At 46.0% G+C, this 12327-nt stretch overlaps 1 protein-coding gene across 7 annotated transcripts in view; it reads right to left on the bottom strand.

Moving 5' to 3' along the window:
• Positions 1 to 5012: 5012 nt before the first annotated feature.
• LOC139951675 (uncharacterized) overlaps positions 5013 to 12327 on the bottom strand; it is a 125789-nt gene continuing 118474 nt past the window's right edge. For 5 of the 7 annotated variants that reach the window (XM_071950668.1, XM_071950678.1, XM_071950687.1 and 2 more), the window contains 2 exons: positions 9873 to 10066; positions 5013 to 8838 (listed from right to left, as the gene is read on the bottom strand). In XM_071950668.1, the coding sequence (XP_071806769.1) occupies positions 9913 to 10066 (154 nt within the window). In that variant the 3' untranslated portion in view covers positions 5013 to 8838; positions 9873 to 9912. Of the gene's footprint in view, positions 8839 to 9872; positions 10067 to 12327 lie in introns of those variants that run through there. The other 2 variants (XM_071950696.1, XM_071950705.1) reach the window with 2 other exon arrangements.

Below are 12327 nucleotides of genomic sequence, written 5' to 3'. Positions count from 1 at the left end.
GCTGCTGAATTCTGAAACCCGAAAGTTCCAATGACTTACCTATAAACCCCCACCCCACAGTAGTGTGGGTGGGTCTACGAGCGAATACTTACCTGTAATTGCATTGTTCCCTATGCCGGCAGGCAAAAAGCTAAGAGTTTTACACACAATAGCGCCCTCAAGAGTCCTATCCCCGATGCCCTGTGACATGCGCACCACGTCGGCGTCCTCTTTTTCGTCAAGCGTTACGCGCCTAAGTACTCAAGAAACCACTCGTATAGTGGGGTAGGAGGGAGGGTGCTCTACAGGTAAGTATTCGCTCGTAGACCCACCCACACTACTGTGGGGGGGGGGTCTACTTCACTCTACTTACCTGTAGAGCGAATACTACAATTGCATAGACTCGCACCGAGTAGGCGGTGGGTATACGCAGGCTATCGTATGTCTACAGGGGCGTAGGACATGGGGCGTGCCTAAGAACCCCAACGGAGGGCCCTAGCTCGCCCGCCGGTAAGCGGGCGCCAAAGGGCCAGAGGCGGGCTACGCAACGGAGGGCCAGACCATGATTAACAGGTCAGTCCAGGCGCGTGGAACCGCGAGAACCACGCGCGCGGCCCTGGGGGCCCGCGAATCGTGCGCAAGACCTTAGGGGGGTATCGCCATTATGGGGTAAAAACATAATAGGTACACCTCGTTAAATGTCCAATGCACATAGGTAATATACAAATTATTACATGTATAAGAGAGGAAAGTGGACTCACCAGTTAGCGTTTCTGGGAAACTTGACTGGCCGTCTTCAGCATTTCTTTCCCGGCTCTGCCGTCTGCCTGGAGGACATCCTTCAGGTAGAGCTTGCTGAAGGTGTTAGGGCACTTCCAGCAGGCCGCTGCCTGGTTCCCATTGGATATGTCTGGTCTCTACCTACAGGGCGTGCAGCTCACTGCGCCGTTGCGAAGTAGTGACGGCCAGGAGAAACGCCACTTTGACGAAGAGCTGTAGTAGTGTGGAGCAATCCATAGGCTTGTAGGGAGGCCCTGCTAAGGTTGACAGAACGTCGAACAGGTCCCAAGACGGGACAAGTTTGCGTTCTGGGGGACGGGTGACAAACATCCCCTTGATCAATTGGCTAAGGGCCCCGTTGTCTGAGACGGAGGAACCGTCCGGGAATCCGGGGTGGATCGCGGCGATGGCTGACCTGTAATTTCTGACCGTACCGGTCGTCAGGCCGCTGTCTAGGAGATATACCAGGAAATCCCCCACCTCCCCTACAGAAGTATTGGGAGGATGGAGGGATTCCCGGCCACACCATTTAAAGAAATGGCGTAGTCGGCTGTTGTTTACCTTCCTGGTGGAGGCCCGTCGTGACTGGGCTGCGATTGTTGCAGCCCGTTGCGAAAGGCCTGCTGAGCGGAGGGATCGCGTGACTGCACCCAGCACGTCAGGTGAAGATCCCCCGGAGCCGAATGGACCATCCCCGAACTGGGCTGGTACAGGAGATCCGCTCGCCCTGGTAGGATCACCGGACGGTGGACCAGTAACCTGACGAGTCGTGGGAACCACGGTTGGCGGGGCCAGAACGGGGCTATGAGAAGGACCCAGCAATCCTCCTGCTCGATCTTGGTCAGAACCCGAGAGACGAGCGAGATGGGTGGGAACGCATAAGCCAGTAGGCCGTCCCATTGTACTGATAGAGCGTCAATCTTCCACGCGTTGGGGTCTGGGCCCCTTGCGCAGTAGATCGGCAACTGGTGGTTTGCATGGGAGACGAACAGGTCCACGTGTGGCCGGTCGATCAGGTGGAAGAGCGACCGAGCCACCTGTGGGAGAAGGGACCACTCCGTGGGACAATCCAGCCCCTTGAGAGAGCGTCAGCTGTGACGTTCTCTACGCCTGGAATGTGGACTGCTGATAGTGCTGTTCCCCGCTGTGTGCACCAGTGGATGAGATCCCAGGCCAGTGCACACAGGCGTCCCGACCGGGTGCCCCCCTGGTGATTGATGTAGGTCACGACTGTGGCGTTGTCACATCTCACCAGGACCGCACAGCCCCTGGCGTCCGACTGGAAATGCCGTAGTGCGTTGGAGACTGCCAACATTTCCAGGACGTTGATGTGGGCCGATCGGTGTTCGGAACCCCACACGCCTGCGATTTGACACGGATGGAGGGTTGCCCCCCAGCCGAGGAGTGACGCGTCGGTCGTGACGGTCACCGACGGCGGGGCGGACGAAAAACCCGGCCCTGCGAGATGTTCGCATCGGCTAGCCACCAGCGAAGGTGGGGAACTAGCCAGGGCGTGGTCGGCACCGGGTGGTGGATTCGGTGCCGAATGGGCCTGTAAAAGGAGAGCAGGTGAAGTTGAATGGGCCTCATCCTCAACCTGCAGAAGTCCACCAAATCCACCATGCTGGCCATAAGGCCCAACAGCCTGAGCCAGGCCAGCGCCGGGGCCACCACTGCCTGGAGGAAGAGAGAAACGCACTGCCGAAGGTTCAGTAGGCGTTCCTCCGAAGGGCGGGCCAATCCCCTGCGCAGGTCGAGGGACGCACCGAGAAAGGTGGGAACCTGCGAGGGGATAAGGTGGGATTTCTCGGTATTGATTATAAATCCGAGGTCGGAGGTCAGGCGCCAGGTATATTGGAGCGCTGCCTCCGTCTCCTCCCGAGAACGGCCCACGACCAACCAGTCGTCCAGATAAACAAATATCATGGTGCCCCGCCTCCGCAGTGCCGCCCCGATTGTCTACAATCCGGGTGAACACCCGAGGTGCGGTGGAGAGTCCGAATGGGAGCACCACAAATTCGTACAGGGTATCGTTGTATAGGAAACGTAGGAATTTGTGGTGCTCCGGCCTGACTGGGACGTGTAGGTATGCGTCCTTCAGGTCAAGACTCGCCGTCCATGCGGGCGTCACTATAGAACTCAGTATAGTCCTGAGCGTCTCCATGCGGAAACGCTTCGGACGGATGAACTTGTTGAGGGGTTTCAAGTTCAAAATTGGGCGCCACACGCCAGCCTCCTTCTTGGGAGTCAAGAAGAAGGTTGACATGAAGCCCGTCTGAGTCCCACAACGGGGGACGATACGCACCGCCCCCTTGAGGAGGAGGGTGTTTATTTCCCCCTCCAGGGAGCGGCGCTTTGCTAAGTCGGATGGTACGGGTGTCGGCCGTGAGCATGTCTGACGGGGGGGTCCTCGTAAACTCGAGCGCGTAACCGCGGCCGATTGTTTCGATTGTTTCGACCCACCGGTCGGAGGTCACTTGCCCCCAGGACCCCAGAAAATTCCAGAGGCGGCCCCCCACGGGTCCGTTGGTGGGAGGCCGCTCGAAACTTGTCAAGTCACTTGCGCCACGCCCCGGTATATCGGGGGGCGGGCACTCGGAAACCACGACCCGACTGGGTGCGTGGTTGGCCAGGTTGAGTTTGTGGGTAACGTGAGCCCGCCGTGTTAGCGGCGCGGCCACGAAAACTGCCACGGGCCGCCTTTTGTGGGCGGGTGTGGCAAACAACGGGGGGAGTCCCCGTTGGCCCGGCGCAAGCCACCCATGGCTGTGTTGACTGTGGGGCACCGGTTCGGTGGCCAAGTCAGACGGGCCTTGTCCACCATCCTCGCGACGACCTGTAATTGAGGCCGCGAGGGTGTGAAATGCTTCCAAAAATTCTTCCCTCGAGATCGGGTCCCCACCCTTGTGACGTTTGTCACGGTGGGGACAATCGGAGGTAGAGCCGCTCGAGCTGGGACTTCGAGGGCGGGCTTTCTTGCCCTTTTTGGAGAGGCGTCCCCGAGCAGACTCCATTGTAGTATAGGAGGCCGTCTGCGGGGCGGGAATACCCGAGCAGTGGGTAAACCCTGATGTAGAGGCCGACCCTCCGGAACGTAACGTTCCGACGGGGCCCCAAGGGGTCTGAACCCCGTTTCCAATCTCCCTGGCCACCGCCAGCGCCCCGAGCCCGATAGCGCAGGCTACCTGGTCGGGGCGGCGGTACAAGAGGCCATCCCTGGGCACCGCGGTACTTGCGTGTGCACTGTGGGGGGCGGGTGCACCGAGCCGTGGAGAGGTAATTTCTCCGGCTGTGCATAACCTGTTCTCAGCCCTGGGTGCATCGAGCCATGGAGGGGTACCCCCTCTGGCTGTGCATGCCCTGCTGGCTGGCCTGGGATCGATGGGGCGGGCCCCATAGTGGAGTCCCGCTTACCAACTCGTCCCTTCTTGGGTGTCGCCCCGGTACTAGGCGATTTTTTGGCCTTACCGGGGCGTTTCCCCTTCCCCCCTCTCAACAACTCTACCAGTCTACTAGAAATTCTCAACAACTTACAGACTATCCTTTATCGGATATCTGCTAAACTACACTCTTGTCAGCTAAAAAGGGCAAAGAAATCTACCGCAAAACGGACAATCACGTACTTACGTCCGCTGCCTTTGCCGGCTAAGAGAAAAAGGGGGCGCTAACGTGGTGCGCATGTCACAGGGCGTCGGGGATAGGACTCTTGAGGGCGCTATTGTGTGTAAAACTCTTAGCTTTTTGCCTGCCGGCATAGGGAACAATGCAATTGTAGTATTTGCTCTACAGCTAAGTAGAGTGAAGTAGACCTTTGTATTGCAAACCCATCACAGCCAACCTTCAGGATTTATTTATCAACAATATATATTATGTATGTGTAAGAGCTACAAACATTTGTTCTGACACGCCAATGTTCCACCACCCCTATGTTTGACAACCATGGTCTATTTCACCCAAAGAAACACGTTTTGATATTAAGAGGAAATTGGGTTGCTAGCTAAGTTAACAAAGGAAACATCCTGATATGACCTTTGATACTTTGACCTCTATGTAAATGAAAGTTATTCGTAGGTCAAACCTTGCGTCCGTTTTTGGGCTCTATGGGCATTTTGGTACAATCAAGTTGTGGCCACTGATGGTCTCAATGGTACTATGTTTAACAACAAAGATAGATGGTCTGTAAATCAATCTCATAGCTACTGTTCTGACAATCAAACATTACAAAGTAGAGACAGACATCAAAAATATACATAGTCGTTTTTTATTGTTTCAATATTTCTTTTTAACACTACATCAAATCTTAATCCATTCACTTGTTTATAAAAAACCCAGGTCTTAAATACAATTTGATCAAATATTCACAAATATATTTTTCTGCGATCTTGTAAGTTAGGACTTAAGTTAGCGGATTGAAAAAAAAAAAAACTACGTGTCGTTGTAACGACACCCCCCCCCCCCCCCCACTTTTCTCTGATAAAATAAATAAATAACAGAACTTTACCCAAACTGATAAGCCACTTCTTAGTCTCAAAAAAACAAAAACAAATAGGTCTCTTTAGTTTAAGGAAAAACACCTTTGAAATTTCTTAAATATATCATTATCAAACCCATGCTTAGCCTTGCAAAATGGAAACACATTTCTTTTTTTATTTTGCATGAAACATTTTGTCAAGAAATTATCTTCAACTTCCACGGCGGTTTGACTAGTTTTGAACACTGATTTTCTCTAATAATCCTACACAATCCTAGACCCTCAATAATTTCAGGTGTGGAACATTAACTAAAACTACCAAAAACTTTGCTGACAGAAGGCAAACTTGAGGCTCATTTTAACTTGTAACAGCATTTTTTCAAAGAGGAGCAATCAACCCCCCTCCCAAGAAAAACAATTCAAACTGTTTACAATTCAGACTGTTTGACAATTACGTTTGACTTCAATTATTTTGATTCACACACAGCCAATAAGATAGCATGAAAAATGTCACAAGGTGGCTTACAGCCAATCAAAATACAGCAGCAGCGAAGTACGGGGTATAAAAAAGAACTATGACCGCAAATTGTTTCAAACAATAAACAGTTGACTGTCAAGCATAAGAAACTGTCAAAATGAATTTGCCGAGTACTAATAGACCAATAAAAAAGCAGATTATGAGATAAGTTGAGGCAAATTTCTGCAAAGTTCTGCTCAGAAATGAGAGTTGCTTGGCAACATTATTTTTACAAAGCGACACTGTGAAATTTGGTGTCTGTCTTCGCTACATGTAAAGAACTTCCTAGAAATATAAACACTGCATCTCAAAAACAACGATCACAGGCAATTTGGTCTTAGTGGTTGATAAATCCTATAAAATTGAAATGTTTTTGAAATTAATTAAGCTGCTAAAAAAGCAGACAATTTGCTGAACGATGTTATTGCTTAGCAAAAAGTGGCGTGGAACCAGTTACATCTAAGATGTATAACATGACAATTTGGCCGGTAATCTGTTTTCCCTTTTTTGTGCCAAGTAAAATTTGAGTGCTTAACAGATTCAACATTATTGCAAACTTAAAAAAAAAAATAATAATACATCCCATGATTGGGTGCTTTGTTTCCAACAATTTCCACACTATTTTTCAATATTTGTGTAACACTGTTACAAACTGTGGCAATCTGTTACAAACTGTGGCAATCTGTTACAAACTGTGGCAATCTGTTACAAACTGTGGCAATCTGTTACAAACTGTGGCAATCTGTTACAAACTGTGGCAATCTGTTACAAACTGTGGCAATCTGTTACAAACTGTGGCAATCTGTTACAAACTGTGGCAATCTGTTACAAACTGTGGCAATCTGTTACAAACTGTGGCAATCTGTTACAAACTGTGGCAATCTGTTACAAACTGTGGCAATCTGTTACAAACTGTGGCAATCTGTTTCTGCCTTGCAATTATGGCTTCCTTAGTTTTAAACCTTGGTTACAAAACCTTGGACTGTGGTGTTGCAACAGAAAAGTATATTCGAATCTACCCTGAAAATACAAAGTCTGAAAACTGGGGAATTTAATCCGCCAGAGATACTGCTAAGGACATGAGAACATGAGATTCAATAACAATTCAATTCTTTAAGACACACGACAAATCAACAAGAGCACTTACAGCATTGCTTATCTTATTTCTATGGCAACAACTTGGTTTCGTTGAAGAGTGCACTTATTAAAGTTTGTATACAAAATGCAAATTAAATGTAATCAAAATGTACTGATAATTTGCCACCAAACGACGTGAATGTTTGAATGATTATTATCCATAAACCACTGACATAAATCTATAAGAACCAAAACGACTGATAAACGGCTTGAAGACGTGAAACAACGAATCTGATAAATTACTCGACGGGTTAAACTCTATTTATGCGTATCAACTAGCAAGATGTCAGTGGGGCACCCTCAATTACAAACGCACATTCCTCGTTCCTCGCAACATTCCTCGCAATGTCTGTCCACTGCACACACAAAGTGGAAGCTAACTGACTCTACCTGGATTCTTTTGTCATCAAGACCAAGACCCAATTTCATGGCTTTGCTTTCCGCCGAATTCTGCACTTCCATCACAATTCCCAGCTTACGTGCAAGCGCCAAATTTCTGCGCTAGCCTTGTAAGCGTAGAATGCCTAGTATCGTGGTGTACGCACGCGCAGAAGCCAAAATTTGACGCTAACCCATGAAATACGCTTGCCCAGTAGCACAGAATTCCCTGCTTACGGTAAGCGGAGCCATGAAATTGGGCCCAGAACAGCCACTTGAGGAGATTCCACAATACCCTCAAAGAGCCACATGAAGAGTTATTGAGCAAGTAACACCAATCTTGATTCCAAACGGTTAAACCTATACGTACTTTTGTAAAAAAGATTCCAGTAAGTACCAAAGCCTTAATTTCATGCCGTACTCCACTCTGTGAGAAAAAACCCAAGTCATTTTGTGGTGATTGAGTTATTTCAAATCATATTTGATTTGTCAAGAATTGTCTTTTGCATCCCCTTTAAGTTCAGAATATTGAGATTGACGTTTCCAAGTCGTGCCACAAAGGTGGGCTTAGTTATTGACATGTCACATGCTACCAGAGCTTTACCAGATTAATAAACAAAAACAAACTTACTTTGGGAAGCGCAGCAGTATTGCAACAAATACGATTATTAAAAAACTACATTTAACAAGACTTTTTCCCCACTTGCAAATGATAGAGCCTTTTGAGCTTGCTAACCCTCTTGTAAAAAAGTGAGGTACGGATTTTGTTGAACACACATTTTACGCAACTGCTGAATTAAGTAGAAAGGGGCACACTTATTCTTAGTTACTTAGCTACAATTTGTTGGCGTCTTTATAAAATATTCAGTTCACTGTTGGGTTCATTGACATACTGAGTTTGTAAAAATTCCAACTAATTTCAAAATATGGTATTCTTGAGATATGAAAAAAACAAAAACAAATCTTCAATAAAACGTTTCTTGTGTCACTCCCAAAAATCTAAATAGAAACATTTTCTTGAGAGTAATACAATTAGTTGTTTTCAGTAAACACAATTGTTTATCTCATGTCAAGAATACTAAATTTTGCATTATTTTTGTCACTCACGCTTCCCCCCAAAAATTGTATCATTTGCGTTATCAAAATTTAAAAGAACAACTATTAATGAAACGTACTCTCTATTTCAAAAACAGAACTTTGGTATAAAGGAAAAAACAAACAAACTCAGAAGTCTGAAAACAAATTCTATAACGAGAAAAATCAGCCACTTAAAAGGAAACACTTGCCATAAAAAATATATAACTTAATATTCTTCCGTAAAATTTGTATTTCGTCTGACCATTTCATTTAAAATAACCTTATAAAATGTACACACGAATGATCGAGACAATAATTTACAAAGAGACGTTTATTTACAGGTAAACTACAACAGGAGAGAGAGAGGGTTGGTGATGTACGGAGGACCCCCGATGAGGGGTTGTCGATGAAGAGGTCGGGGGTGAGATTGTACAATCTGCCAGCAGAAGGTCGCAGCTTCAGCGAAGAGATGTTGGGAACCAGCCCAGGGGATGGGGAACTGTGTCAAGAAGAAAGTGTAATCAGAATTTTATTAGAATCAAAATAATAACTGTCATGGTAACAAAGCACACAAAAAGATAAGAAGAACCCCAAATCCTTCCAAACCTAAGGCCTTAAACTTCACCCTTGAAAGTGTCATGGCCGAGTGGTTTAGAACACCGACTCCAAACTCTGGTGTTTCTGATCAGCAGAGTTTGGGTTCGAATCCCCAGCCATGACACTTGTGTTCTTAAGCAAGACACTTAACCATTGCTTCGTCCTTCGGATGGGACGTAAAGTCGTTGGTCCCATGTGTTGTGTAAATGCATGTGAAAGAACCCAGTGCACCCCTGTGTTCCTGGCTGGATTAGCAGAATATTGCGCCACAGCACCTTGTAAACCATTACAAACTTCGTCCCACTCCTTGCAGTAAAAATACCTGGCGCTTTGTTTTCATAAATGCCCTTTATAAATTAATACTGTTGTCAGTTTTCCTCTGGTGAGAGGTCCTTTTATGGGAAAAATGTAAAATTTGTATTGGAACTTTTGTAGAGGGCACCACAGCAAAAGCACAGGGCACCATTGCAGTTGCTGTGGGTGGAGTGGGTTAAAGGAACACGTTGCCTTGGATCGGTCGAGTTGGTCTTTGAAAAGCATTTGTAACCGTTTGTTATAAAATGCATATGATTAGAAAGATATTTTAAAAGTAGAATATAATGACCCACACAAGTATCTTTCGAAATTGCGTGGTTTTCCTTTTACCTCGTCGACAAACACAGTCGGCCATTTATGTTGACTCCCATAAATGGCCGACCCTGTTAGTTCGCAAAGTAAAAGGAAAACCACGCAGTTTCGAGGCAAATGTGTCTGGATCATTGTATTCTACTTTTAAAAAATCTTTCGAACCATATGCATTTTGTAACAAACGGTTGTAAATGCTTTTCAAAGACCAACTCGTCCGATCCAAGGCAACGTGTTCCTTTAATTTGATGTATGAAACCTGTGGGTTTACAATAACAAAAAGATTCAAGAGAGAGAAGGGTGGAGCCTTACCTTAATTTGACAGCAGCTTTCTCTGCTGTATCTCGTTGCGTCAGACAAGTGTTCCCGACTGGGCGCTGCTGTCGTGATCCTCCAGCCAGGCCAACATTTCTTCGCTGAAGCTGTCCGCTATCGCCAGCGATTCCCCGGCGTCGCCGCGGTACGTCAAGTCGTCTAGTGATGCGGAGAAAGAGTCACGCGAAATCCTGCGGAAAAACACGACAGGTTAAAGCATTCCACTTTATAACCTGAACAGTCAAAAACAAAACAGATAAAAGAAACTGTAGGATTACGGACAAAAGGACAAAGCTACTCCTTGTCCTGTATAATGCGACTCAGTTTTCAATTTGACTAGAATACGTAGCTTCACAAAGACTTGTATCTCTAGTCAAATTCAGCCACTCAACTAAGGTTATTGCAAAGTACAAAGCTACCACAATCAATATGACATTAACAATTAGCTAGTAGGATATAATGGGTTTGTCTAACAATCCTTGACATGAACATCAAGGGACCTCGATATTCCAAGGCGTCTTACATTAAAAACAGAAACAAATATGTCAGACACTATTCTGAAACCGATAACAAAGTGTCCAACTGTCCATAGCGTCACAACCAAGGCAACTAACCACGTCACAAATGACCTCTTTTCTTATCTAACCTCAAACTCATCTGACCTTCCTGAAACAAAGTCTTGTTCCCTGCGGACATCCCATTCACACATACAGGTCCAAGGTATTAGTGTGGATCTGGGAATAAGGGCGTGTCTGAATTGGTTGCTGCGCATAGTGCTAAGGTCGTTGCTTCAATGCCTGATGGTGTGGTAGCCAAGCCACAGCTGCAGCTGCTTTGGTTATGTCCAGATTAGTGACTACGGCTACGGCTATCTTTCCGCGTCATCATGCACTGAAGTATAGGAAATCCTTAGCAACACCATAAGCAATAGGCGTATCTATTAATTCAAATACAGCCTTATACAGAAACAGCCAAGGTGCAAACAATTCGCTGGGACAAAAATTCTCAATTATGCAAACAACTTGATTACATCCAATATTAACCATTTAGAGATCAAAGCGGCAACAAGCGGAGTGCGCACGTATTTCTTTTTTGAGGGCGAGGTGGGGTATAAATTTGTACTAGCAATGATGTCGCAAGTCCGATCGCCTTTTAATTATATGACCTTTGACATGACTCTTCAACCAAGTTCATGCCAAACAAGAATCATGTGCAAATTTCACTACAGGGCCGTTAAGCGGTAAACAAAGCTTATGCACAGGTTCTGAAAACATCAACCATTTCTTGACGTACAGCAAAGCACTACATGATCAAATTTTAAGAAATGCGATTCGGTCTTGAGATTTCAGTCACCGTCATCGAACAGGTGACGTCTAAAGGGTCTTCAGATTTCTACACAAACAGGACGTGAGTCATACTAGATGAGACACAAAGCCCCCCTATCTAGAAGCAATCCCCTCCCGAAGCACCCCCTACCTCGCTGGGTAAACTCACACCCACTGAGTATACATCGGCCAATGGTATCGTGCAACCATAGCCATGTCTAGGTTCTGAAGCCACAATTCCACCCAGAGATAGTTCATGTCATGATGAGTGTTAAGACTGATGACTGATCCTCGACATAGAAGCAGTCTGGGCTTAGTGTTTAGATAAATCAAACAACTAGTTTTTACTGTAATCGCCAAATCCCAAAAGTCTCTTTCCCACAACCCTACCTCCCTATACCTCACCAAAAGAGAAAAACCGATAGTATTACAAATACACAAAAAATGAAGTTGACTTTTGTTAAAAATGTAATAGAACTAGAATGCAAGGACTGGCCAAGTAACCTCTTCATAACAGGAACGTTGTTATACGCCTCTCTTAATATTTATGCATGACGTCATAATTCGTACCCAAAATGGGGCTATGGGCGCACTTCCCCCATCACTTGCAGTGGCTGCGCCCATCGCCTCGTTTTGGATTAGCATTGTGACGTATATTTATAAAGCTCTTTATAACAGTGCTATTATTTAAGGAAGGACTGTATATATAACAAACTAGGGGGTCAAACATTATTAACGTGATTCATTATTTTGAGAAGTCAAATCCAACTGCCTGCTTTGAAACTGTCAACTAGTTGATTCAGCAACGATTTGGGACATTTCTTTGTAAATATGGACATGGAGATAGTGTTTACAAATCCTTAGTCATTCTGTCCTTTGCTGCTTCAATAATCTACACCTAAATCCCGAACAAACCACACCTCAAGACCGAATAGGTTTAATGTTAAACAGATCGTGATGATTGTTTTGGTGGTTAAAGAATATTACAGTCAACTTTCAGTGTGTCAGACACACGTAAAATATATCCAAGATGGCTGCCAGAAGTCCCACCATCCAATAGTTATAACAAGATCGCTGTGACTGGCCAGACTCTTCATGAACAGGAACGTTGTTATATGAGTCAAATA

This window comes from Asterias amurensis, chromosome 2 (assembly GCF_032118995.1).
Source record: "Asterias amurensis chromosome 2, ASM3211899v1".
NCBI lineage: Eukaryota > Metazoa > Echinodermata > Asteroidea > Forcipulatida > Asteriidae > Asterias > Asterias amurensis.
The sequence above is the reverse complement of the archived record's forward strand: the minus strand, read 5'-3'. Positions and strand labels throughout refer to the sequence as shown.